Source organism: Mytilus californianus, unplaced genomic scaffold, assembly GCF_021869535.1.
Source record: "Mytilus californianus isolate M0D057914Y unplaced genomic scaffold, xbMytCali1.0.p SCAF_7, whole genome shotgun sequence".
In the NCBI taxonomy this organism is placed as follows: domain Eukaryota; kingdom Metazoa; phylum Mollusca; class Bivalvia; order Mytilida; family Mytilidae; genus Mytilus; species Mytilus californianus.
In genome coordinates this window covers 107,193,682-107,217,897 of record NW_026262723.1, presented here as the reverse complement: position 1 = coordinate 107,217,897, position 24,216 = coordinate 107,193,682, and the positions used below count along the sequence as shown (strand labels likewise).

The 24,216-nt window shown below is 33.0% G+C and overlaps 2 protein-coding genes across 2 annotated transcripts in view; both read left to right on the top strand.

The window, feature by feature from the left end:
• The first annotated feature begins 723 nt into the window (after window positions 1–723).
• LOC127708306 (uncharacterized) lies at window positions 724–7,389 on the top strand. Its single transcript, XM_052213155.1, has 3 exons — window positions 724–967; window positions 4,875–4,995; window positions 5,513–7,389. The coding sequence occupies exons 1-3, from the start codon at window positions 911–913 to the stop codon at window positions 7,183–7,185; spliced, it is 1,851 nt and encodes a 616-aa protein (XP_052069115.1). The 5' UTR covers window positions 724–910; the 3' UTR covers window positions 7,186–7,389.
• Window positions 7,390–10,555: 3,166 nt separating this feature from the next.
• LOC127707821 (advillin-like) overlaps window positions 10,556–24,216 on the top strand; it is a 28,347-nt gene continuing 14,686 nt past the window's right edge. The window contains exons 1-13 of the mRNA XM_052212571.1: window positions 10,556–10,670; window positions 11,608–11,682; window positions 12,264–12,335; window positions 13,160–13,237; window positions 13,579–13,631; window positions 14,375–14,480; window positions 14,742–14,852; window positions 15,521–15,587; window positions 17,417–17,546; window positions 17,952–18,030; window positions 18,478–18,576; window positions 19,923–20,079; window positions 23,228–23,322. Of these exons, the coding sequence (XP_052068531.1) occupies window positions 10,602–10,670; window positions 11,608–11,682; window positions 12,264–12,335; window positions 13,160–13,237; window positions 13,579–13,631; window positions 14,375–14,480; window positions 14,742–14,852; window positions 15,521–15,587; window positions 17,417–17,546; window positions 17,952–18,030; window positions 18,478–18,576; window positions 19,923–20,079; window positions 23,228–23,322 (1,191 nt within the window). The 5' untranslated portion in view covers window positions 10,556–10,601. The remainder of the gene's footprint in view (window positions 10,671–11,607; window positions 11,683–12,263; window positions 12,336–13,159; window positions 13,238–13,578; window positions 13,632–14,374; window positions 14,481–14,741; window positions 14,853–15,520; window positions 15,588–17,416; window positions 17,547–17,951; window positions 18,031–18,477; window positions 18,577–19,922; window positions 20,080–23,227; window positions 23,323–24,216) is intronic.

Genomic DNA, 24,216 nt, shown 5'->3' with positions numbered 1-24,216 from the left:
TCCTGGTCTCTTTTTCTAGATTGTGACATATCTGAATGCAACTGATCATTGTATTTTACTTGCAATGAGTAACACAACGGTTGCCACTAGCGGAACAGGAACTGATTACCATTCCTAAGCACGAGAGTTCACCTTCGGCTTTTAGTTAGGTTTGCGTTGCTCAATCTATAGTTCTTTTTGAAATATTTTGTTCTTGTTGTTTGTCTTTTCGTCTATTTTCTTTCTAAACATGGTGTTTTCTGTTCTTCTTGTATTTTTGATTGCCCCTTAATGGGTATGTTCTCTCTTTTCTGTACATTTTCTTATTTACTTTCCATGTAATATTCTTTGAAAAAATTACGAACATGCATGCCATGGCAATATAGAATCTATATTAAAAACAACCACTTTTTTTTAATAAATAATATCATGGTATATAAATTGGAATAATGATTATTAAATGTGCTCGTTTGTGAAAAAGTGACTTTATTAGTGGGTATAGGTTTACAGATCATCATACAATGGACATATACAAATATAAAATAATGAATATCATTTATTAAACATACATGCTATACCACATGGATATCTTAAAATTGCACAATTATCAAAAGGCGAAACATTAAGTCACATAATTGAACAAAAGTTTAAAGATAAGACTTGCACAAATTAATAAATATTATTTTCGATAGCGTCTAAAAATAGAGATTTTAACTAAAAATATCAAACAGGAAAAACCCAAATTACTTCCTGGTATGTTATACTACCCTCTCCTTTCAAGTGATAATGCAAATTACTGATGAAAATAACGCCCGGAACTAAGTTAACATTTAGAAAGATTCCATGAAAAGCTATTGATAAGAATTAAAATCAAATGTAACCGGAATGATAAATTAAAGGACATATTGAATCCATAAAAGCCACGTAAAATATGGAAGGTACGCCATCAAGAAATGATGCGGATTTACCGATGTCAACTGTTTTACAGGTAGATTTACAATAATTAATCTGTATTTAACTGTCTAGATAAGCACACGATATTTTTTGTGAACATGTTTAAACATAACAGGCATATGACCTATTGATACTATCGTTGTCAATCATATATTTTATGTATTATAATACAATGCACTTTGTGTTGATTACAAATAAGAAGATGTGGTATGAGTGCCAATGAGACAACTTTCCATCCAAGTCACAATGTGTAAAAAGTAAACAATTTATATAGGTCAAAGTACGGCCTTCAACACGAAGCCTTGGCTCACACCGAACAGCAAGATATAAAGGGCCCCAAAAAGACTAGTGTAAAACAATTCAAACAGGAAAACCAACGGTCTAATCGATATAAAAAACGAGACACGAGAAACACTTATGAACCACACCAATAAACGACAACCACTGAAAAACAGGCTCCTGACTTAGGAGCCTTTATCGAATGTTACAATTGCCTTGTGCTAATAAATATTGCCTATTGTCTATTGTCTATCATTTACCTAAATAAATTAATGCAATAGTCTCAGGTTGTTTACAAGATTACTATACTGTAAAATTTTACAAGACAAACAAATCAGTCATATCCTTAATTAGACTATTGAACAATCCATAACAAACAAACAGACAAGGGTCTACTGATTTAAAAATAATCAGTTAAACGTTTCTTGTCTATGTACCGAAATACTCAATCTGTATGTCTTTAGGTCACAAGGTCACATTTACAAAATTTCTTCATGTCACCAGGTCAATTTTTAAGAAAAAAACCCCGAACAAAACTTATATCAGTTTTAGACATTTTGACAGGTCACATGTCTTTTTAAAGGAGTTTTCAGGTCGCAAGGTCGTCTGCCAAAACCCCCAAAGTCGCAAGGTCGTCTGCCAAAACCCCAAAAGTCGCAAGGTCGTCTGCCAAAACCCCCAAAGTCGCAAGGTCGTCTGCCAAACCCCCCCCCAAGGTCGCAGGTCGGATTTGTCCAAGTTTGAGCAACAGCTGTGGTCTATATGTTCATATGATAAAATAATCATGAATGAAAATATGTGCGACAGTTACCATGCGATAAAAATAACCAAACGACAACTAGCAGGCAACCTTAAGACTTTCTACAATAGACAAGTGTCTACACCTTATGTCAAGCTAAAAAAAAAAGCGTCCATTAATTAGAGGCAACAGTAGCTTACCGAACATACTAATCAAGTAAAAATTAAAAGATCTGAAGGAATCGCATTAACCCTAAAAGGAGTGAGACCTGGTTCGAAATCAGGGTAGACGTCTCCTGTTGCGTATGCATCACCCGCCATTCAAATCTACACTCAATCAAAGTGACTCAATAAGGATTATGACAAAGTCGGTAAATTTACAGATCAGAAAAGCGTCTTTGACCAAAATTCACTAATGCAAATACCAAAAAGAATGAAGGTATGACATAAAACAAGCACTAACAAGATTTCTTACTTGGGACATTCACATGAATACATTTATATCGTAGATGTGTTTTTGTGTTGTATGTCTGTGATGTATTATTTAACAGTTTTGGCTGCTGGATCCCAAATATTGTTACATTAACATTAATATATAATGTCTGTTTTGGTTGCTCACCCAATTTTGTGAATATAACACAACTATAAACAACTGTCATACAAGTGGAAGGTTTAGCCCGTGCCACGTCAGGAATTTTCCTCGGAGTTCGGTATTTTTGTTATTTTACCTTTTAGCTATGTATTCTACATAGACCTCAATCAAACACTTCCTGTTACGGTGTTATGATTCAAAAACAGCAAATACATTCCCAGTTACCATCAGACACGATAAGCTGTGATTTCAACATAATCCGCGATTATCATGCACGTCCCATGACGTTACTCCAACATAAACAACTGATTTGAATCTTTCACACGGCTCTTAACAGGATAAAATGCTCGCCAATGCCTATCTTTCTTCCTATCTCTAAGCCTGATACAAATAATTTTAAATTTTTAGAAAATGTATAGATATTGTATGTGTATATGACGTGGTAACGTAAACTTTATTTTTGTATATATTATAATATAAAAATTAAATGATGTGGTATGATTGCAAATGAGACAACTCTTCACCAGAGACCAAATGACACAGAAACTAACAACTATAGGTCACCCTTACTCTAATGATATTAATCAGTGGAGTAACAACTATCATAAATTGGTTTAAACATTACTGTTTTTAGTATAAATATAGAGATGCATCTGTCATATCTTGATTTTAGAGCAAAGTGCTTTATCTGAACACGTTTTGTGTCTTCTTTATGTATCAATTTTACACCAATTTTACATGTTGATTTAGTAATGAATAAATAGACGTTTTGTTCAATTGATAATGTCAATCCACAATAAAGGAACTAAATGGTCGTATACCGGGTACGTCAGGTGAACCGACGTTTCTCTTATACAATCAAACCTTCAGAAAATGTCTCCTTTATTAATCGAATCTATACATTTTAAACCTCAACTTAAAGATTACCCGTATTATAAGGCATTTTTCTCTGGTACTGAGGGCGTCTTTTATTCACAGTGTGGCGATTTTTGTATAAATACAATGTAATTTGTAAACACCCCCTTATCATATGCACGTGGCTGCGTATTTGTGCATCATTAACAGCCAAGTGCCCATAGGTAAGAGCATTTGTACGAGTAATTTAGATTGCAAACATTCCGGTGTATTAAGACATCCTTAAAACATTTAAGGTAGCAATACACAGTTAGGGATTTGGTTTCGCATTTTGGGCTCGGTGAATTTTTCAAATAAATTTGACTTAGTAGATAGCTGAAGAATACCAAAGCCTTCAAAGTGCATTTATATGAACATCAAGATTCTTGTTTGCATGTTTTATATGTCATTTTCTGTTTAACAGTCTTTATTTTCACATCCGTATCGCCCATAGGTCCATATATTATCGTAGTGTATTCCAACAAATATATTACGCTCGAACTTTTCAATTCAATTTTCTGGGGAAAATAGAGGTAAGATACATTTGATATTTATTTGACCTCTAGATAGATAAATGTCAATGGTTTCAGAAAATGTACCACTCAAATAGATTGATATTCTACTTTGGAACAAATTTTGAGGACTGTTGTTTCAATACATATGCACATACATGACACAAACAGTAAGCCTTATTTGTTAGAAAGCACGGGAAAGAGGGTGGTTAAATTGTGAGAGTCAATTTTAATATGTATTCCTAACTTTGTAATGCTACCTAAAGCTGCTCTTGGTACAATGTACATTACATCATAATCCTGATGATCGCTTTACGCCATTTTTACTAAACAAGCTCTAAATAAACCCATGTTTAGATAACTTGTGATTGTTGACAAAGAGAACCACATATTCAACACTACCAGCAAGTTCACAATGGACAAAAGAAATACGAAGAGAGAGAGAGAGGGAGCGTTTGAATTTCCGACCGGTGATATTTTTATTATGTTGCGATTTAAATTGCTCTTAATGAGGTATATCCCCGGTATCCAGTCATACAAACATAACTTTGTAAGATGGTTAAAAGCCACATTATTCCTTTTTCTAGATTATTAGGATCAAAGATGTCGATAAAAATGTCAACAACCAATATAGAATAACATTTAATTCAATTATCTATATATATAACTAAACAGAACTATATTAAATTTGAATGATGACTGTTACTGAATACTAAAAGTTTTTATTTCAGTTTTGACAAAACATAACATATAGTTTGAGTTTAGGGTTTGTTCTCCTAAATATTTTAAGAATGAGCATTTTGATGGATAGAAGATAGGGAGGTATGAAAACTCTAATGACAAAAACGTGTTATCTTGATCTTGTTGAAGTCTACCCCGCATGTAACGTCTTGTATTTATATAGCAATCTGCTTTTATATTTTCAGAAGTTAGAAAAACTGCAAACTGATCATGAAGATCAATTTTTGCATTTAAAATATAGCATTGACGTTTTACATCAACAGATAGCAAGAATGAAAACAGCTCCATCAATGGAGCAGCGACGACGTAAGTTAATTGAAACACTAAGATATCCAGATAGGGACGCATCGTATACATTAAGTTATGTTACATATGTACAAGTGGCGGTAAAGACAGTTTATTTTTTTTTATATTCTGCGTTGGTACCGCTTCTGCCGGACACCAATATAATCTGCCCTGTAGTCAATATTGAGTACTGGCATGATGTAAATTATACAGTTTGTCTGTAAATCCAATTATGTCCTAAAACTAAGGTTGAAACTCCGAAAGTTGACCATAGGTATAAAACTTCTTTATTTTTATGAATTTCCATTTTCTTATCAGTAATGTAATTTTGTCGTTATCGTTATTTATGTATGGATAACAACTCACCAAAGATATAAATATATATCAAATTTCGATTATTACTCTAGCTCTAGCACTTGTGTTTTTTTATAACAACACATTTCTTTCGTAATTAAACAACTCTTATGGTACCTGTTTTCATTGTAGTTAGCTCGCTTGTTCGCCTTTCAATTAATTATACTGTGTATTCAAATTTTAGATGTTCAAGAAACAACCAAAGCAAATCGCCCTTTCTACCATGATAACATTGGAATGCACAAGGAAGTTCTGCGGGAATGCCTAGAACAAATGGTTAAAGATATTGACCTAGAGAACACGGATCTTTTAGATGACCTTCAAACAGCAGAATGTCTGACGAGTGATGAAGCTGCCGAAATCATACGTAAACCATCTAGACGAGATCAAGTCCGAAAACTTGTATTACATTTAGGAAGGAAAAGTCGTGAAAGATTTTCCGTGTTTTTAGAAAATATTCAAAAAACTTCGAACTATCCACACCTAGCAAACAATTTAATGCAATCATACAACAAAAGGATGGAACGAGGAACTGCAGTACCGCCTGTTTCAAAATGTCTTGTTTGCGTTCTGAAGCAAGACGTTTTTGTGAAGGATGTCATTGACAAACTGTACAGTAATGGTTTGGTCTCTACGGAAACATTTGAACTTGTTATAGATCAAGTTGAGTATGATAATAAGATGAATTGGGAAATAATATTAACTCAGCTAAAGCGTTCTCGTGATCCTCGAAAGGCTAGACAGGTTTTGCAAGAAGCATTGTCAAGGAAATATGAACACATATCAGCACGTATAAATAAAACCCACTTTCCTGAAATTATGTGTCAATGCAGAAATATTAACAAGAAATTATTATTCATTCCAGCCAGTCTAAATTCAAATACCACTGGAAGTCTTGGTGACGTAAGCACAACATCTGAGCGTAGAACTTTTCCAAATAGTGCTCTCCAGAACCAAACACGTGAGTCACTAAGTTCTGCAAAAAGTGACAATTCTACACAGATCGACTATAGTAATATTCCAAGCACTGTAGCATGGCTTGAATCAATCCCAAATGATCAATTCGTAGAGGTCAACAATGACATTTCTGATGTTGTGAATGAACTTGTGAATGAAACCCAGTCTATTGCATCGATGGACATAGATTCCGTAAGTAAAACGGGGAATTTAGAAATTGATAAAGAATTGGAGAGTAAAAGTACTACTACGTTTGAAAGTAAAAGCTCTTTCCATGGAAAAAGTGACAAATCTTCAACACCTCAATCGTATGCAAGTGTCGTATCTAGAAAGTCGTCTACTTCAGAACCTGCATTTACAAAAAGATTTAATGATAATATGTCTCATGCTGTGAAGAACAAATGCCAATTAAAGTCCCATGTTACGTCAGGTAGAAACAAACATGCATCAATAACCAGACCAGCAGAAAGCCTGAGTGAAATAGGTACAATTTACTTGTCAAAGACTGAAAAACCAAAATCTTCTACTTCAACAACCAATCGTCGTTCAAAACAATCTATGTCCAGGTGCAACGATCCTGTCACTGCCTTAAACAAAGACCAAAACACGGATAGAATGCCTAAAGGCACAAAAATACCAAGTTCTAATCAGTCAGATCATTGTTCAATTTTACAAAATGTATTTTTTGAAGAACAGAGAAAAATACATGGGGAATGTTCACTTGGAAATACTGAAAACAGTAATCGTCCCTCTACATTTACAGTGAAACAAAGCGGAAATCAATTGTCTAAATCTAAAGATACATCAAAGGAAAATTGTCTTCAGCCGACTACAAGGTGTTCTCCAGGGGACAGTAAACAGAGTCATGGAAATAAGAAAAGAAGAAAAAGACGGAAATGATATTTTATTAATAAACTACCTCGCAACAGATTAAAAGTAGGCTCTTTACTCGCACAAAATAAAGCTAGGTTACGAAGTTCAAGTAAAGGATAGTTATCACCAACCACATCATTTACCTCTAAGGGGAAGTAACATGTCGGATTAATAATAAATTTTTTTACGTATAAAAGTTCTTCGTTTTTTACTTTACTAAGTGTGTTTGGCTAGGAAATTGGTCAATGCAACTTTACAATATAATAAACCAAAAAAAAAAGGAAATATTCATCGTGTAACCACAAATTCGGTACTGGCATGATATGTATGATGCATTTTCTGTAAATTTAAAGAACTGAAACTATGTATAATTGTAAGTATTAACAGGCATCTTCGACGGTTTTGTTCTGTTGAGGTTTCCTTATTTATTGTCTCGTGTGTACCTGGTGACGATATTCCGACTACTATATTCACTTCAATCATTTTCAATTTCCATCTTTCCGCATTAAAAAAGAGACTAAAAATGGCAAATGTTGAAAACTCAGGTCAGTTGAAAATTTGAAGGAATATTTCAAATACTAGATATGGTACAAATGAAATGTATCAATTTAATATGTAGTTAGATGAATAAAATAATTATAAATCTTTGAAAATTAACCGGTGTTCATTTTTAAGCTGGCATATGAGTCGTACTCTCACTGAGTCTCCGACAACCTTCATTGGGACATACGTGTGGTTGAAGCATCTGCGTCTATATAAATACAGCGTTCTTAACACCATAAATATGATTGCATGACTGACAAATATTTTTAAAGTGGTCTTGTGGAATGACTGACTTGCTACAGGTCATTAAGCAACACTGTAATTATTGTTTTACTTCATTAAATGTCGTGTATATTCTATAAAGTATATGTTATATCTTAAAGAGAGGCGAAGATACCAAAGTGATATTCAAACTCATGAGTCGAAAACAAACTGACAATGCCATGACATTTCCTTTTTAATCCTCCCCGACAAAATGCCGGACACATTTTTTAACCCCTTTCCGTCCCAAATAAGGAACACGGTTGGTCCAGTTAACTCCACCTGCTAATTTTAAGCTAAAACTGTTATATTATGTAGGATGTTAGTACATATACTAATGGTGTGCGTAGTATCAGGATTTCAATTTTCTTTAACTTGTGACAGGATCTTGAACTTTGTCATTGTTTTGGTGAAATTCTGAATGTACCATGGTTTGCCCTGCTAACTCCTCCTTGAACCTGATTTAAAGCTTGAATTCGTATATTATTCAGAATGTAAGTACATATATACTTAGGTTGTGCATATTGTCAGAGTTTTGATTTATTTTCTTTATTTATAGTCCACACACGACAGGTTGCTGAACTTTGTCATTTGTGGGGTAAAACTATGTCTGCTTGGTACATGGCTTTTCTGGCAAATTCCTCTTACAGTTTACATGCCAAACCCTCTATACGATGCAACTTGTTAGTACAAATACTAAGGATGTGCATAATGTTCAGGATTTTGATTTTCTTTAAATTTTCCACAAATCAAAATATGTTGAACTTAGTCATTTTGATGCCCCTCCTTCTCTTTGCAAAACATACACAGTTGTGAAGTTTGAAATGTACAGCAACTAAATTTTCCTACATTATGGAATAAATCATAAATATGGCGGTACATCAAATGTTTGTTAAAGACACAAACATTTCCAATTGTTCTTTAACATCGGGGTTTGCTAAATCTAATGATTGCTGAACTATATCCATTCGTGCGGAGGGTATCATCTTTGTCTAGTCTCTTTTATTTTTTACATTTATTTTTATAGAGTTGTAAAATCAACGATAACAGAATAAAGATATTTGCTTCTTGATCAGATCTTGACCGTACGATCATAACCAATACACCATGAGTATGACTTATAAACAATTGTCATACAAGTGGGAGGTTTGGCTAGCTATAAAAACAGGTTAACCCACCATTTTCTTCAGAAAATGCCTGTACCAAGGAATATAGCAGTTGTTTTTCACTTGTTCCGTTGATTGATAGTGTTTGGTTTTGTCAGTTTTTTTTTTGGATTTCCCCTTTTTGAATTTGCCTTGGAGTTCAGTATTTTTGTTATACTTTTTTTGCTCAATTGACATCAGCTATTTCGTTACCACTAAAGATTGTTCTGTTTAATAAAGAAAATCGGTGTATTGATGCATCAACAGCTTGATTCAAATCTCTCTGAAGGAATGATACAAATTTGTCAGTGCAAAATGCATTATAATCATTGTTTCGCTGAACTCTTTATAAGTATATATTGTGAGTGCCTGGTATAGACATTGCATTGGATCAGCTGTACAATGGGGAAAAATAACTGTAAAGTTAAAACAAGTAGTGGTATGTACAAATACAATTGTTGTGACTGTATGACAAGAAACTTTGGAAGCCTTAACTGTATGTTTAAATAATGAAATGCAAAGATGTACCATCTCTAGCCCACTGTATAAAGCACGTATTGTGTTGGAACCGTAGAATAAGCCAACGAGGAAAGGCTTCATTCGACTGAATATTTTGGTATGTCCAAGGCGCTGAAAATTAAACTTTATTTTGTGTAACATAGTCATGAACATAAATTCACAGCTACTATTCGGAATTACTTGATCACATCTTTTGATCGGACTGACTTTTGACCTTATTGGTCACACGACAGACAAAACATATATGAATTGTACTGTAACGAGTTTTACACTATGTTTTTTATGTTGACAGATCTTATAAAAGTCTAAATTTGCAATTTTTAATATAAAAAACATAGTAAAGATTCAATCTGGAGCAGTATTTGCCGCTTAAGAGAGTTACAATTTTAGTCGTAATGGCATAGAGTTATGATGAATAACACGTACAGATAAATATGACCTTTGACAATAAAGTCGCGGAAAAATCAAAAAATCAAAAAGGATACTAACTTATTCAACTGCATGGCACTAGGAAATTTATTTTTTTTAATATATAATCTACAAGAATTTTCTTTTTTCTAGCAAATATAAAAAAAAAATAATATATCAAGAATGTAAAAATGAATAAGGATTAAAAACTGTCACCCCAAATTAAGCCATTCAATACTTCGATCATATGATAAATTGAGGAAAAACTAATATGCTCAATTGTAACTGTCAATCTGTGGACCACGTAGAAACATAACCGGTTTTGTTTATAGACCAAGACAATTAATACATACTTAAAATGGCCTTTCTTTGATTTTTGCGTGTATTATCAACAATTAATAAAACTAGCATGAAATTTATATTACCATACATGTCAAATCCGATAAATAAAATGCATGTCAATAAATACATTTGTATATATTTATCTGTAACATGTGTTGTGGGATATTGATTGTCATCAGTACTAGATCAGATTTACCGGATATCTATAGAAATGAAAAAGTTAGCATGGGGACTGTAGACAAAGCTTTTCTAAAGGCAGGTCAAGGTCCAGGCCTAGAAATATGGAGGATAGAAGTAAGAAATTTATTTGTATTTTATTATAAAAATGTATGCAAGGTTTTTTTCAAGATCATTGTTGATATCTTTAAAAAGTGTCAAATATTTTACAGTTTCCTTTGTATGTTTCATTCTGAATATTGAATTTACATTATGATTATGGGAACTATACAGAACCTTTTTCAAAACATGAAAATGGTCCAGAATATAATCATGTAGATATATTTTTCTTGAATATGAAAGTAACGTTATCGTTTGATGTGAGATGCCCGAGTGGAATAGGTTTCTGTACATGCATGAACATGAGTCAGTTATAAGTGATTCAACATGAAGACAGTCATTTTTACAGACGCCATTCTATAAATCATGATGAAACCCAAGTTCTAAGAGTCCGCATTCGTTTATAGTGGCGTCTTACTCAGAAATGTGTTGGGCAAGTTATAGAGGATAACGAGCAGCTTCTATAAAAGAGATAGAAAATGGAACATACAGACAAATTACTAAAATATTATAGTTATAGACAATCTTTAAGTCAGTACACCTGCGACTAATAACGGTTATAGAACTCGCAAAAATCGTTCGTTTAAAATAAAGGTTCAATCAAGCAAACGACCATGACACGTGTAGACAGCAACTGAATTCAGTGATTCGTCATTAATGCTTTTTCGATTGAATCAGAACCTTGATTCAAAACATAAGAATTGATATAGATCCAATGTAAAATCATAATTTTCCCCATGTGCCCAACATTATAATCAAACCAAGTAACCCACCAATAAATACAGAATATTTAGAAGATACCATAGGAAATCAAAATCACGTGACCAATATTAGAATTCACCAATCTACAACTTCCAAATAGTTTGAAATTATCATATGAAATAATTTAACCTTTCTAAAAAGGTACGGAAAAAGAATGTGACAAATATTGTGATATAAGTCTTTTTTATTCTAGAAAATGAAGGTAATTCTACAAGAACCAAAGACGTATGGAGAATTCTACACCGGCGATTCATACATCCTTCTACATGTAGGTGTTGTTGTTATTTACACAATTTCTACTACTACTACGGGGGTGTTTAACGACCTTGACTACCCATGATGGTCTCGCACGGTCGGTACATAATTTAAATTCCCAGACAAGTTTTTTATTATCATTACATCATCAGCCTCTTTTCCAACTTCTTATCCCTATTAAGTTTGCTTTTTGTTTGTTATATACTATTGACTTTTGATTTGTCTCTTTCACATTAAGGGGCATAATAGATATATAACCAACGAGGCCACCTGTTGAGAGTTATTAGTCATGTTAAGGATCGTTTTACAGTGAATCCATATGATGTTCTGAAATGATAACAAAAAAATATTTGAATAAATGCAATGTGATATTTCACATCGACAATTAATGAGCAGTTATGTTTTAAAAACGATTTTATAAAATGTATTTTAAAACTGAAAAAACAATCATATAATATTTCATAACTGGTTTGTTATAAATTACTACATAAACACATTGTGATATACATAAAAGACAATGTATTCTTCATTACTAATGTTTCAAAGCAAGTTTATTAAACGTCCATTTGTATTATTTCTTACTTTATCTTTTAGACAAAGAAAAATATAAAGAGTGAAAAGTTGGAATGGAATATTCATTTTTGGTTAGGGAATGACACATCTCAGGTAAAATGATATTTAAAAAAAACTAAGTATTATTTCCTTATTTTATATAGTTTACTTTAATGTATTTGTTAATTGGACATCATTCTATTGCTTATTTTGCCATTTTATGATTATATTATTGTTAGCTTTTTCACCGATACTCAATCATTTCACGTACAAAATGAAAATTATTCATAACTTTCCGTTTACCGTCAGCCATGTTACGGGGAACCCCTTAAATTATTTCACACTACGACCATTTTCAAAAAGTCTTTTAATCTTTACCTAAATTCATAGTATCACTGCCAAATATGTGTACTTTAAGAATCTGTCAATTGTATAGCTTATTCTATACCGATTGACAAGTCATTAACGTATGCAGATAGCCCAAAACCGCAATTTTAGAGATTTTCGCAAATTTTGAGAATTTATCCCAAAAAAGTATAAGAACATCGTTACTAAAACCGAAATCATTTTGAAAGTTAAGCTATGTATTGTTGTCTTCGCGATACAAATAAATTCATTTTGGTTATAGACGTCCTTCGATGCAAAAATTGACAGAAATATGTAAGATTTGCAGTTTTGTATCACAATGACTGTAACATCAATATGTACCGCTGGATATCATTTTGGTTTAATGGAAATATGTAAAATTATTAATCATTATTTTAAGTATATAAATTGACCTAGTTAAATTTTGCTTTTTTTCCAAAGATCTTGGCTTTAATCAATTATTCTAAAACAGATTATCTTTTTATTCATTTATATGGTTATTTATTTTTGGTTTGTGCCTTGGTGTTGTCGTTCCTTTGATATACATATATTAATTATCTTGACATTTTTAGGATGAGATGGGTGTAGCAGCGTACAAAACAGTTGAATTGGATGATTACCTTGGTGGGGCACCAGTCCAGCATAGAGAAGTAATCTCTGTTTTTGTTTCTCGGATATCTATAAACACACTGCTTGCCTTCAGAAAAAAATAAACTGACATTGTTTTAAAAAATAGATTTTACATTATGTTATGTTAGTCTTTGTCGATATTGTTGTTATTTATTGAAGTTTTACCTTTACATACATATATCACATTTTAAGTGCTTATTTTGCCATGTAATTATTTAGCAATAAAAACTTAATGTTTAAAATACGAACATGTAAAATAGAATAATTATCCTTGTTCACCAATAATCATCACACATTTGCATAATATGTTTTAACAACAGAATGAGAGTCATATAAAAAGACATATTTTGTCAAATTTCAGGTTCAAGACCACGAATCAAAATTATTTCTCTCCTACTTCACAAAAGGAATTCGGTAAGATACGTTAAGATTTGCTCTTCATTCTTAATGAGCCTGTCCCATGTAGTCTAGAGGTTGCCGTCTGTCTTAATTGTTCAGTTTCGCTTGGACGATTTTGGCTTCTCTAATGTGGTTTGGTTTCTTTTTTTTTTTTTTTTTTTTTTATTTAACATTTTTGTTTCCCGGAGATTTTTATAACTTACTATACGGCATTTTGACCAACAGTCATATATTTATCCATCCTAATTCTTCCCGTCCCCGTGCCAAGCCAGAAGCCTGTACAACATTGGTTATCGTTGATTGCGTCTGCCATTATTATTATTTTTCAGGCCATTGGTTTTCTCCTTTGAGCTGTTTCATATGTTTTTACCTCGAAGTTTTTTATAACTTACTTCGCGGTTTTGGGTGTGCTCATGGTTGAATGTCGTACTGTGACCTGCAGATCTTTACATCCTTGTGCTTTCATCTTTACGAAGTTATATTACCAGTTTTGTATTATTTGATTTTAGATATCGTGCTTCATGAGTTGATTTTACAGTGTTAAATGTATAACATATAGTAATACGAAACAATATTGAATTATTTGTTTTTAAATTATATTCTTATATTCTTACATCTACACCATATTCGTCTATTTATTCAAATGATACAGAACCTAATACAATTATTTTGCCTTTTATGTAATTGGCATTAAATAAATATCATATAATAATAATATTTTTCAAAGTCTCACTTTCTCTTACATTTGTTATTTTCAGATATCTTACAGGAGGTGTAGACTCAGGATTTAGACAAGTGCAAAGAGGAAAATTTGAAAAACGTTTGTTTCAAATAAAAGGAAAGAGAAACGTTCGCGTAAAGCAGGTAACAAAATGAACGACGCTGAACAGACCGATAAGAATGAAACAGTTATATGGTTACGTCAGTGTGTCAGCATATTTTGTAAATTTTAAGTTAGCCAAATTTGTATGACTAGATTCTTCTATAAAGCATGCATGTTCCATACGCACTTTTATTTTTCATTTTTTGGTTTATGAAAGATGATCTTGCTAATTTATAAGAAGTTATGTGTTTTTGTTTGCCTACATTTTAAATATTTTTCCATATTTGATTTTTTTATGACAGGTTGAATGTTCCTCCAAGTCAATGAATCAAGGCGATGTGTTCTTGCTAGACTGTGGACTAACCCTGCATCTCTGGAATGGACCACAAAGCAGTACATTTGAACGCATGAAGGTGAGCCTTATTGCTAATCAATGTTTAATAATATAAATCGCATAAAATGATTCAAGCGCACACGACATGTCTTTTCTGGAACTATCTCTTGCAGTGATTACCCAACAAGTGAACTTCATTATAAGTTTCAACCCATTGTAGTACAAACTTTTTTAGTTCATTCTATAGAATTTATGTCTCACCCGGTCAGGGTCCTTGTCAAAATTTCTAATAGGAATTTCAGCATACTTTTATATCCTTAAAAAGAAAAAGAAAAAAGGCTTTTGTAGGATTTCGACCCAGGAATTAGGGTTTGCATTATTTTTGAATTGACTGGACAGATATTTAACTTCAAATATAAAAATATAACTTTTAATATAGTCGTTTTGGCTTATCAGCATATGATGTCAGATTTGTATTTAATGAGTTGACATTTCTATATCTTTTTTAATGTATTATAACAATTCGTTTAACCAGGTTAAATATAGCCATGATCAAATTATTGAAAGTGCATTTCTGATGTTTATCATGCTAAAACTATGAGAAACAATGAAAGACGAATTTATTAAAAAGATTTTAAAACACAAATAATTTCTGATCAAATTCAATTTCGAAAAGTGAAATATTTTATAATATAACAATTATTATTATTTATCTGAAGTACTTGGAAATTTATTTGAATCACGCAGGGTCATCAAGTCGCCAAAAATATTCGTGATGAGGAAAGAGGAGGTAAAGCAGAAATAAGAATAATTGGTAAGTGAAATTAGCATCGTGTATCTGACGGGCAACGATATGAGTATTTCCTATGTATGGTATTCTTATTTCAGAAATGAATTTTTAAGTGTATCAACACATCAATAAACATCAATAAACATCAATATACTATCAAATTTATTAACGTGTGAGTACTGTATTTTCTACATAAAGTACAAACACGTCAAAACAACAAATGAACTATAAACTGCTATATCACCTGAATTAAAAGCAATGTTTATGCATCCCGATTTACACAAGAGTCCTACAAGTTTCGTGTTGCAGCTCTATTAAATAAATGTTCAACAATATCTTATTCTCTTCTGCTGACTTGTGCTCTTATAACCGTGAAGTCGAATTTTGTAACAAATCTTAATGTATGTTAAGAGATGTAATACCGGTTTCTGATGGTGTTTGATGACATATATTTACAAGATATGCAAAGTTTGGTTTAATTGCATTATAAGTTTTGCTTAGTAATATTAATGTTAGATTTGTATTTGAAGTATACAGTCAGGTGATTGGTATCCCGATGGAGACTAACTGTGTTCCTCTTATAGAGGTTTTCTTCCTACTACGGATTGCAATTTGTCATTTACCGAGTAAAGCTTTTTCTTCTGAACTCATTTTTTATGGCATGAACTGTTAATTAAGGTGGCTAACTAACTGGTGGTGTTTAACGACCTTGACTGGCTGGTAAGCCCTCGCACAGTCGGTTAAGGTGGCTAAGGTGTCTTCCTCCATCTTGGATTTTGAAGTAGCAGATAACAATTGGTCTAGATCATTAATGAAATGTGCAAATTTTGAGAGTAGTATGTAATTCATGTGCAAGACTTTTCATGTTAATATAGAAAATTATGTGTTGTATCATATTTATGGCTGTTTTTTTCTAAAAAAAAACACAATATTTTTGTTTGGTTCATTTTTTTTCAACTTTAAGAGGAGATAACTCAAATAGTAGGTGAGATAACTCAGATAAAGTAATTTTTATAATAGAAAGTGTTGTGAATTTACCTATTTTAATATGTAGCAAGAAAATAAGTCCGGTGACCCCATTTTTTCTTTTTCTTATCTAAAAGCATGTTATAAGAGCTATCTTCTCACATTTTATCTTAAAATTCTATGGTGTGGTTTTCTTTTTATCACACAAAACTGGATTTTCCATGCATAATCTATACAAAATCTGACAATTTGCACAACCTGTAGCGTGAAAAAAAGGCCGGTGACCCATACTTTTTATTATATTTTGGAAAAAAGCATGATAAAAACTACATTAAGACAAATAATTAAAAAGTTCTATGAATTTGAATTAAGACCCCCTCCCCCAAATCCACCTTAATTGTTCTTACTCTACCGATTGAAATTTGAAGAAGGAGGGTCGAGTATTATATGATTAGTTATACCCAGTCAAATGTAAATGTACACCATCGCAATTCAGAAAACAGTTTTACACCAAGTACGATTAAGGTTATATCAACCATACTTTTCAAAGAGGACAATTAATTTTATTTATAGTCCATAATTAGTAGCTATTGACCATTTACATAATTTTCCACTAACTGCATTGGCGGCTAAATTTTCTGTTCTAAGAAATGGTGTATGTCATGTTTAAAGACGGTTTTGGTCATTAACCATGATTTTGAAAGGGTATTGAGAATGTATCATTCAAACAAAGCTTAACATTACTATTGTTAGCAAATATAGATAATTCTTTTCTTTTTTTTTTTCTTTTTTTTTTTTCTTTTTTTTTTTGTTTAACACTTTTTTCTATGTTCTAGTGTCTAGTATTAAAAAAAATATTAATTTGAAGTATAAATCATCTGTTACAGATATCAGATGGAACTCCGATATTAAATTCTTTGCTGACTTGGGATCAAAGACTGATATTGCCGAATCGTCGACAGCGGGGGATGATAAAGAATTTGAAAAGAAACTAATCTCCGAGATAAAATTGTACAGGTTAGCTGTCTTTTTGTCTGAGTATGTGACATTGTTTGTTTATAAACTTTGAACAATACAGGCTACACACATTTAATCATTCTAGGTTAGTTTCATTGAGATATCATGTTGTGTCAAAAGTGATGCCAAGATATCGATGTGTTACACCATCATATGTATGGGTAAATAGTCATAACAATCGAAGTCCAGTATTTGAATCTAGCTTCTGTGGAATTTTTACTATATCAAGAAATTCTGTATTTATTGTATTCTCAAGCTAAAGTTATAATTTTATTGTATGTAAAAAATATAAACTTCATTCATCTATTCTTTAAATTTACATGGGATTTTAAATTATGCCGTTTCCCTTCTTCGCTATTGTATGAAATACTTATTCTAAATTATTTTTATTTTTGTTGCTTTAAGTGTTTCAGACGCCTCTGGAAAAATGGAAATTGCTGAAAAATCGAGAAAACCATTTCATCAGACCGACCTAGATTCAAATGTGAGTTATGACCTTATAGTAGTATTAATCGTTGTGTTTTGTCTATTTGTACTAATTACTATTTTGTTAAACCTAAACCGATTTGAGATATAAAGTAAACATTTTAGTGACAAGAAAATTTACCAAATTATACCCTCCGATATTTGACACGTTCTCCAGACAACAGTATTAATTTTTGATGAAAATTTGGGGTATATGTCAGAGACAGCAACCTAACGAGACAAACAACCAAACACATCTGGAGGGAAACATGCCACTATAACAATAGACAAGTGTTTAAACCATTTTCATTGCATTTATTGACTAGACTTTCTTATTTAAGCTAGGATAACTTACAGTAACATATTCTTTCTTTGAGTTTGAATTTGATTTGGTTGAATGAAAAGAGTAAATATAAAAATTACATAATCATTATACAAATTTATAACACGGATTCTGTGTTTTCAGGACTGCTTTATTCTTGATGCTGGTCCTAGTGGTATATTTGTTTGGGTTGGAAGAAAATGTACCAATGACGAAAAGAAATCGGCTTGGAAATATGCTACAGTATTTAGTTTGTTATTATAACTTTTTTTTAAATCCTTTTTGTAATTCAGTAAACTCGAAAACATAGATCAAATAAATCGAAAGGAAAAATAGGGTGAAACACCTTTAATGACTATCTTTCATTGTATGAATAAAGTAAATATAAAATGTGTTTTTCAAGATCTTATCTTTAGATCTAAATGCGATTTTTCAATCATATTCAGATAGAGAAATTGTTAATGTCACTTTGGTATGGAAATGAGGGATAAACGTGAACAAGATAACAACACAAAAACAAAAATAATCTAAAGACATCTAGAGGGTAACATATAGCCTTCAACAATAGACAAATATCTATTCAATATATCAAGCTACAAATCGTCTCGAACCTATAAAAATTAAAAATAGATTATATGAAATAATCAAATATCTGCCATATTCTCTAAATGGCCAAAAATTGTAGATAAAGGGAAACTACTAAAGAGGTTCCGGACTTAGAACTGGCACACGAGCAGGGGAATCCTGCATTTTCATCATTCACAAAAGTAAATTCGGAATTCGTAAATCGAAAAAAGACAAAAAGAAATATTACAATGAAAGGAGTGTTCAGGTTTATTCCAATATACCCCATCCTCGACGAGTTTAGCTTTTTTTTGCTATTTCGTTAGCACTTTCTAATGAATTTGATAGTTCTTAACATTTTACGTGTACAAGAAGCGGAAGATCCCAAGGGGAAATTCAAAGCTCAGTAGTCGAGATAAACTGACAATACCATGGCAAAACACGAAGAAAGACTACGAACAGATAATCAATTCCTCAAAATAGTACATAAAACTAAACACTAAGCAACACAAAACCCACCAAAACCTGGGGATGATCTCAGATGCTCCGGAAGAGTAAGCAGATCTTGCTCCATAAGAGACAACAGTCGTGTTGCTCATGGAAGACATAAATTCGGAGGCGAGTCTCATTCAGTATGTCATAATCGAGGAAAAGAGGACGGGATTGTGGTATCGACAATTAGAACATGTACACAGATATCCCATAAATGTAAGTATGTTGTATACTGGCTGATACACGCTCAAGGCCAATCCTTTTCAGAAAGAAGGGCAATCCTGAACTTTTCTCAAAACCGATCTTCAGTTTAAATCCAATAAGTAAGTAAAAGGAGCATCCAGTATGCAGTACAAAGCATATCATCTTAACGGCATCGAGACTAACTGTCGTGTATCAACAATGAAGATTTTTCTTGTAATGGGGTAGGATTGTTTTCAGCTATATTTTTATTATTCTGATAATGAACAAATCTTTCCAGCGAATCATCAACATTTACTTTTTTTATTTGCATTAGCACTTGGATTTTTCAGGATTTTCTGGAAATGAAGGGATACCCAAATTGGACAGCTATAACCCGTATTGTAGAGAGTGGCGAGACACCAGTGTTTAAACAATATTTTACCTCATGGATAGACCATAATGATCAAAAAGGACTAGGAAATGTTTATAACGTTGGCAATATAGCAGGTTAGAATAGCAAAGTATAAAAATACGAGGATGTTCTATGATTATCCATATCTCATATACCTATGTGGACTTTTCTTGCATCTCATATATCCACGGGAACTTTTCTTACATCTCATATATCCACACGAACTTTTCTTACATCTCATATATCCACGTGAACTTGAAAAGATAGTACACAGACAATAATTGCTGCTGCATATGAACTGTTTTCCGCAAAATTGATCTGACGGACAACTGAAAATTACGATCTTTGACAAACACGATGATTTCGATTTTCTTATTTCAACTTCCCATTCTTAGGTAAAAACAGTAACATATAATCTCCCCTGTCCTATGGCGTTTTCATCTTTCAGTTGATAGCATATACAAGAAAAGGAAATATTACACTGGTAATACTCATGTTGTCATGTTTTTGAATTATATAGGGAATTTCAAATATAAAGAACGAGTACCATAATTTGTCTTTTGATTTCTGCAAGTGTATAAATTGAACTACTGTATTAAAATTTATAAAAATCCCAATTCTCGAGGAAAAAAAGTATGGAGACCTAATTTATCGTATGAATAAATCGAGATGTTGGGTTTGCGACAATAAAACAGCATACCAGCGGTTCATTTAAAACTCTCTCAGCAAAATTAATTCAAGTATTTATCAGCTCTTATCTAAGCTGTCTGGTCCATATGTAATTGTAACGTCTCCCCTTCTTATCTAAGCTGTCTGGTCCATGTGTAATTGTAACGTCTCCCCTTCTCATCTAAGATATCTGGTCCATATGTAATTGTAACGTCTCCCCTTCTTATCTAAGATGTCTGGTCCATATGCAATTGTTAAGTCTCCCCTTCTTATCTAAGCTGTCTGGTCCATATGTAATTGTCACGTCTCCCCTTCTTACATAAGCTGTCTGGTCCATATGTAATTGTCACGTCTCCCTTCTTATCTAAGCTGTCTGGTCCATATGTAATTGTAACGTCTCCCTTCTATCTGAGCTATCTGGTCCATATGTAATTGTAACGTCTCCTCTTCTTATCTAAGCTGTCTGGTCCATATGTAATTGTAACGTCTCCCCTTCTTATCTAAGATGTCTGGTCCATATGCAATTGTCACGTCTCCCCTTCTTATCTAAGATGTCTGGTCCATATGTAATTGTAACATCACCCCTTCTTATCTAAGATGTCTGGTCCATATGTAATTGTACCGTCTCCCCTTCTTATCTAAGATGTCTGGTCCATATGCAATTGTTACGTCTCCCCTTCTTATCTAAGCTGTCTGGTCCATATGTAATTGTCACGTCTCCCCTTCTTACATAAGCTGTCTGGTCCATATGTAATTGTCACGTCTCCCCTCTTATCTAAGCTGTCTGGTCCATATGTAATTGTCACGTCTCCCCTCTTATCTAAGTTGTCTGGTCCATATGCAATTGTTACGTCTCACCTTCTTATCTAAGCTGTCTGGTTCATATGTAATTGTAACGTCTCCCCTTCTTATCTAAAATGTCTGGTCCATATGAAATTGTAACGTCTCCCCTTCTTATCTAAGATGTCTGGTCCATATGCAATTGTTACGTCTCCCCTTCTTATCTAAGCTGTCTGGTCCATATGTGATTGTCATGTCTCCCCTTCTTTCATTAGCTGTCTGGTCCATATGTTATTGTCACGTCTTCCCTCTTTTCTAAGCTGTCTGGTCCATATGTAATTATCACGTCTCCCCTCTTATCTAAGCTGTCTCGTCCATATGTAATTGTCACGTTTCCCCTTTGACATTGAGAAAAAGGTATAACAAAATACCGAGCTCCAAGTAAAATTCAAAAAGGGGAAGTTCATAAACACCGACAAAATCAAACGCCATCAATCAACGGAACAAGTAATAAAAAGAACTGCCATATTTCTGACTTGGTATATGCATTTTCCGACAAAAACGGTGGATTAAACCTGGTTTTATAGCTAGCTAAACCTCTCACTTGTATGACAATATGACATTGTTTAGAATATCTTCTTATTTATCTGGTTATTATTCTCATAAAATATCGTCCGGGCAAAACTGTTATACCATTTGTCATTTACTTATAATATTTGGAACGAAGACGTATTATCATCAGACATTATACCGTGACCTTCGTATGACGTTGATCTTTGACTTCAAGATAAAAATAATTGATTTTTAAAACATAATTCTTTTATCCTTTGGTATAAGCTATTGATCTTTTGATATTTGGCACCGCGTGCATCATCCTTATGCAGATTTTGCATAGATCATCATAGATTACTTCTGACATTTACTTTAGACTCTAAGACCAAATAATAGAAGGAACATTTTCAAGTCAACCCTGAAACCATATATGCTTTTGAGTGCCATGGCAGGACTTATTCAGTACTCTTAAGTGTTTAACTCAATGGATCATGTCCTGCCCCCTCATATATTGAATTGTTAAATATTTCAAAAATGATTCAAATCCCCGACCTAAAGCTATTTTTTTTTCGTTTTTGTCAAAGTGAAAACTTTATAGTGCACTATTTGTTCGTCCTTCGGGACTTGTCACCGAACTTCATGTCATTAATTGTAAAAGGTCTTAAACACTGTTTATGTACAACCCCTACGTCATATGTATACTTAATTGTAATACCTCTAAAGTGCATCATGGTTTTTGGTCTCTGTGGGACGTGTCGTACAGACTTATATCTTGAATTGTTTTAATATATCAAATCTCTTAAGATCTCCACGTTTAAACCCTATATATTTTGAAAGGGTCATATGACCTTTCCAGTGCACTATAGGAGTTGTTCTCGGTTGTCGTATCTGACCTTTATCATATCATTAATTGTTTGAATACGTATCTACTACTGTTCAGATATTCTCTCCTAAGCCATATACAAAAGTATATTCTAAATGGCAACGACAAGACCTTACTAGAGCACCATAGATTTTGTCGCTGGGGATATTATACCCCGCCCCTATATCATAAATTGTTGAAGATATCGAAATAGTTTAGATCACTATCCAGTAGTTATATTTGTCATGACAATACCTCGCTAATACGTATATGTTGTGCCTTTCCTTTACCGATGTGACTTCTATTTATGAAGGGTAGACATTCCTTATAGTCCACTAAAACAATTCCACCTTGTTTATTTATTCGTTTGTTACTTGAAGAAATCAAAGAAGAAGAAGCAATAGACTACTGCAAGCTGCACGAACGAAAACAGTCGATAGAAGAAAATGATTCCATAAATAATGTACAGACTAAGGTAAATTACTTGTATAAGCTATCTGTGATTTTCTTGCATGCTTTAAGTTTCTTAACCGAATGGGTCATACCCTAAGGGTTCACTGGGGGTATAAAAATATTGGAATCCCTGGACTTCTCCCATCCTGCAGTAAAACCAATGTGAAAACGGGGGTTCCGTATGGTAGTGCTGGATATATAAATACGCAGCCACGTACGTTAATTCGACTCCCCCGTAATAGATGTCTATTTGCTGTACGGGATGCATCAATTCACAGCCGGAATGAGAACGTTAAATTCAATTCCTCGTGTACTATGACCTTGTATGCATAATGCAACGCTCTCTACACGTTAAAAACAACAATGAAACAACTTTCCAAGAGGTCCGTAGGTGGGCTGTTACAGGGGAAATGTCTGCCTTTATTTAACATACCCTTATCTTCAAGTTGCAGTCGAAATTCTAGCCCTTAGTACAAGTCTACAAACTTTTCAGAACCTACCTACTAGATTTATATTAAATTTAACCTGTCTCGAAAATGCATGAAACATTTGCCACTAAAATTTAAGAAAACAATAACCATGAATCTATCAACCTATTGGAACACCTTTCAAGTTTGAATCGGTGTTGCAGGCGAAGTAAGATATGCCTACCTCTCGGGAGCACATGATATCAAAAAAGTTTGAAATGCCAAAAGCAGAAGTTTTTTTCCACATATGTTGTTCATTTGTGTCTGTTTCTTCATTGCATTTGATTTCTGTTTTTCTGGTAATGTCCTCTTGATTTCCATTTGTATGCGGTATTATGTTTTCTGGTCTGTACAAATGTATGTCCGTCCGTCAGTCTGTCCCGCATTAGGTGAAAGTTATGGTTTAAGATAGTTTACCATAAAGTTGTGGTCATATCAACTTAAAACGC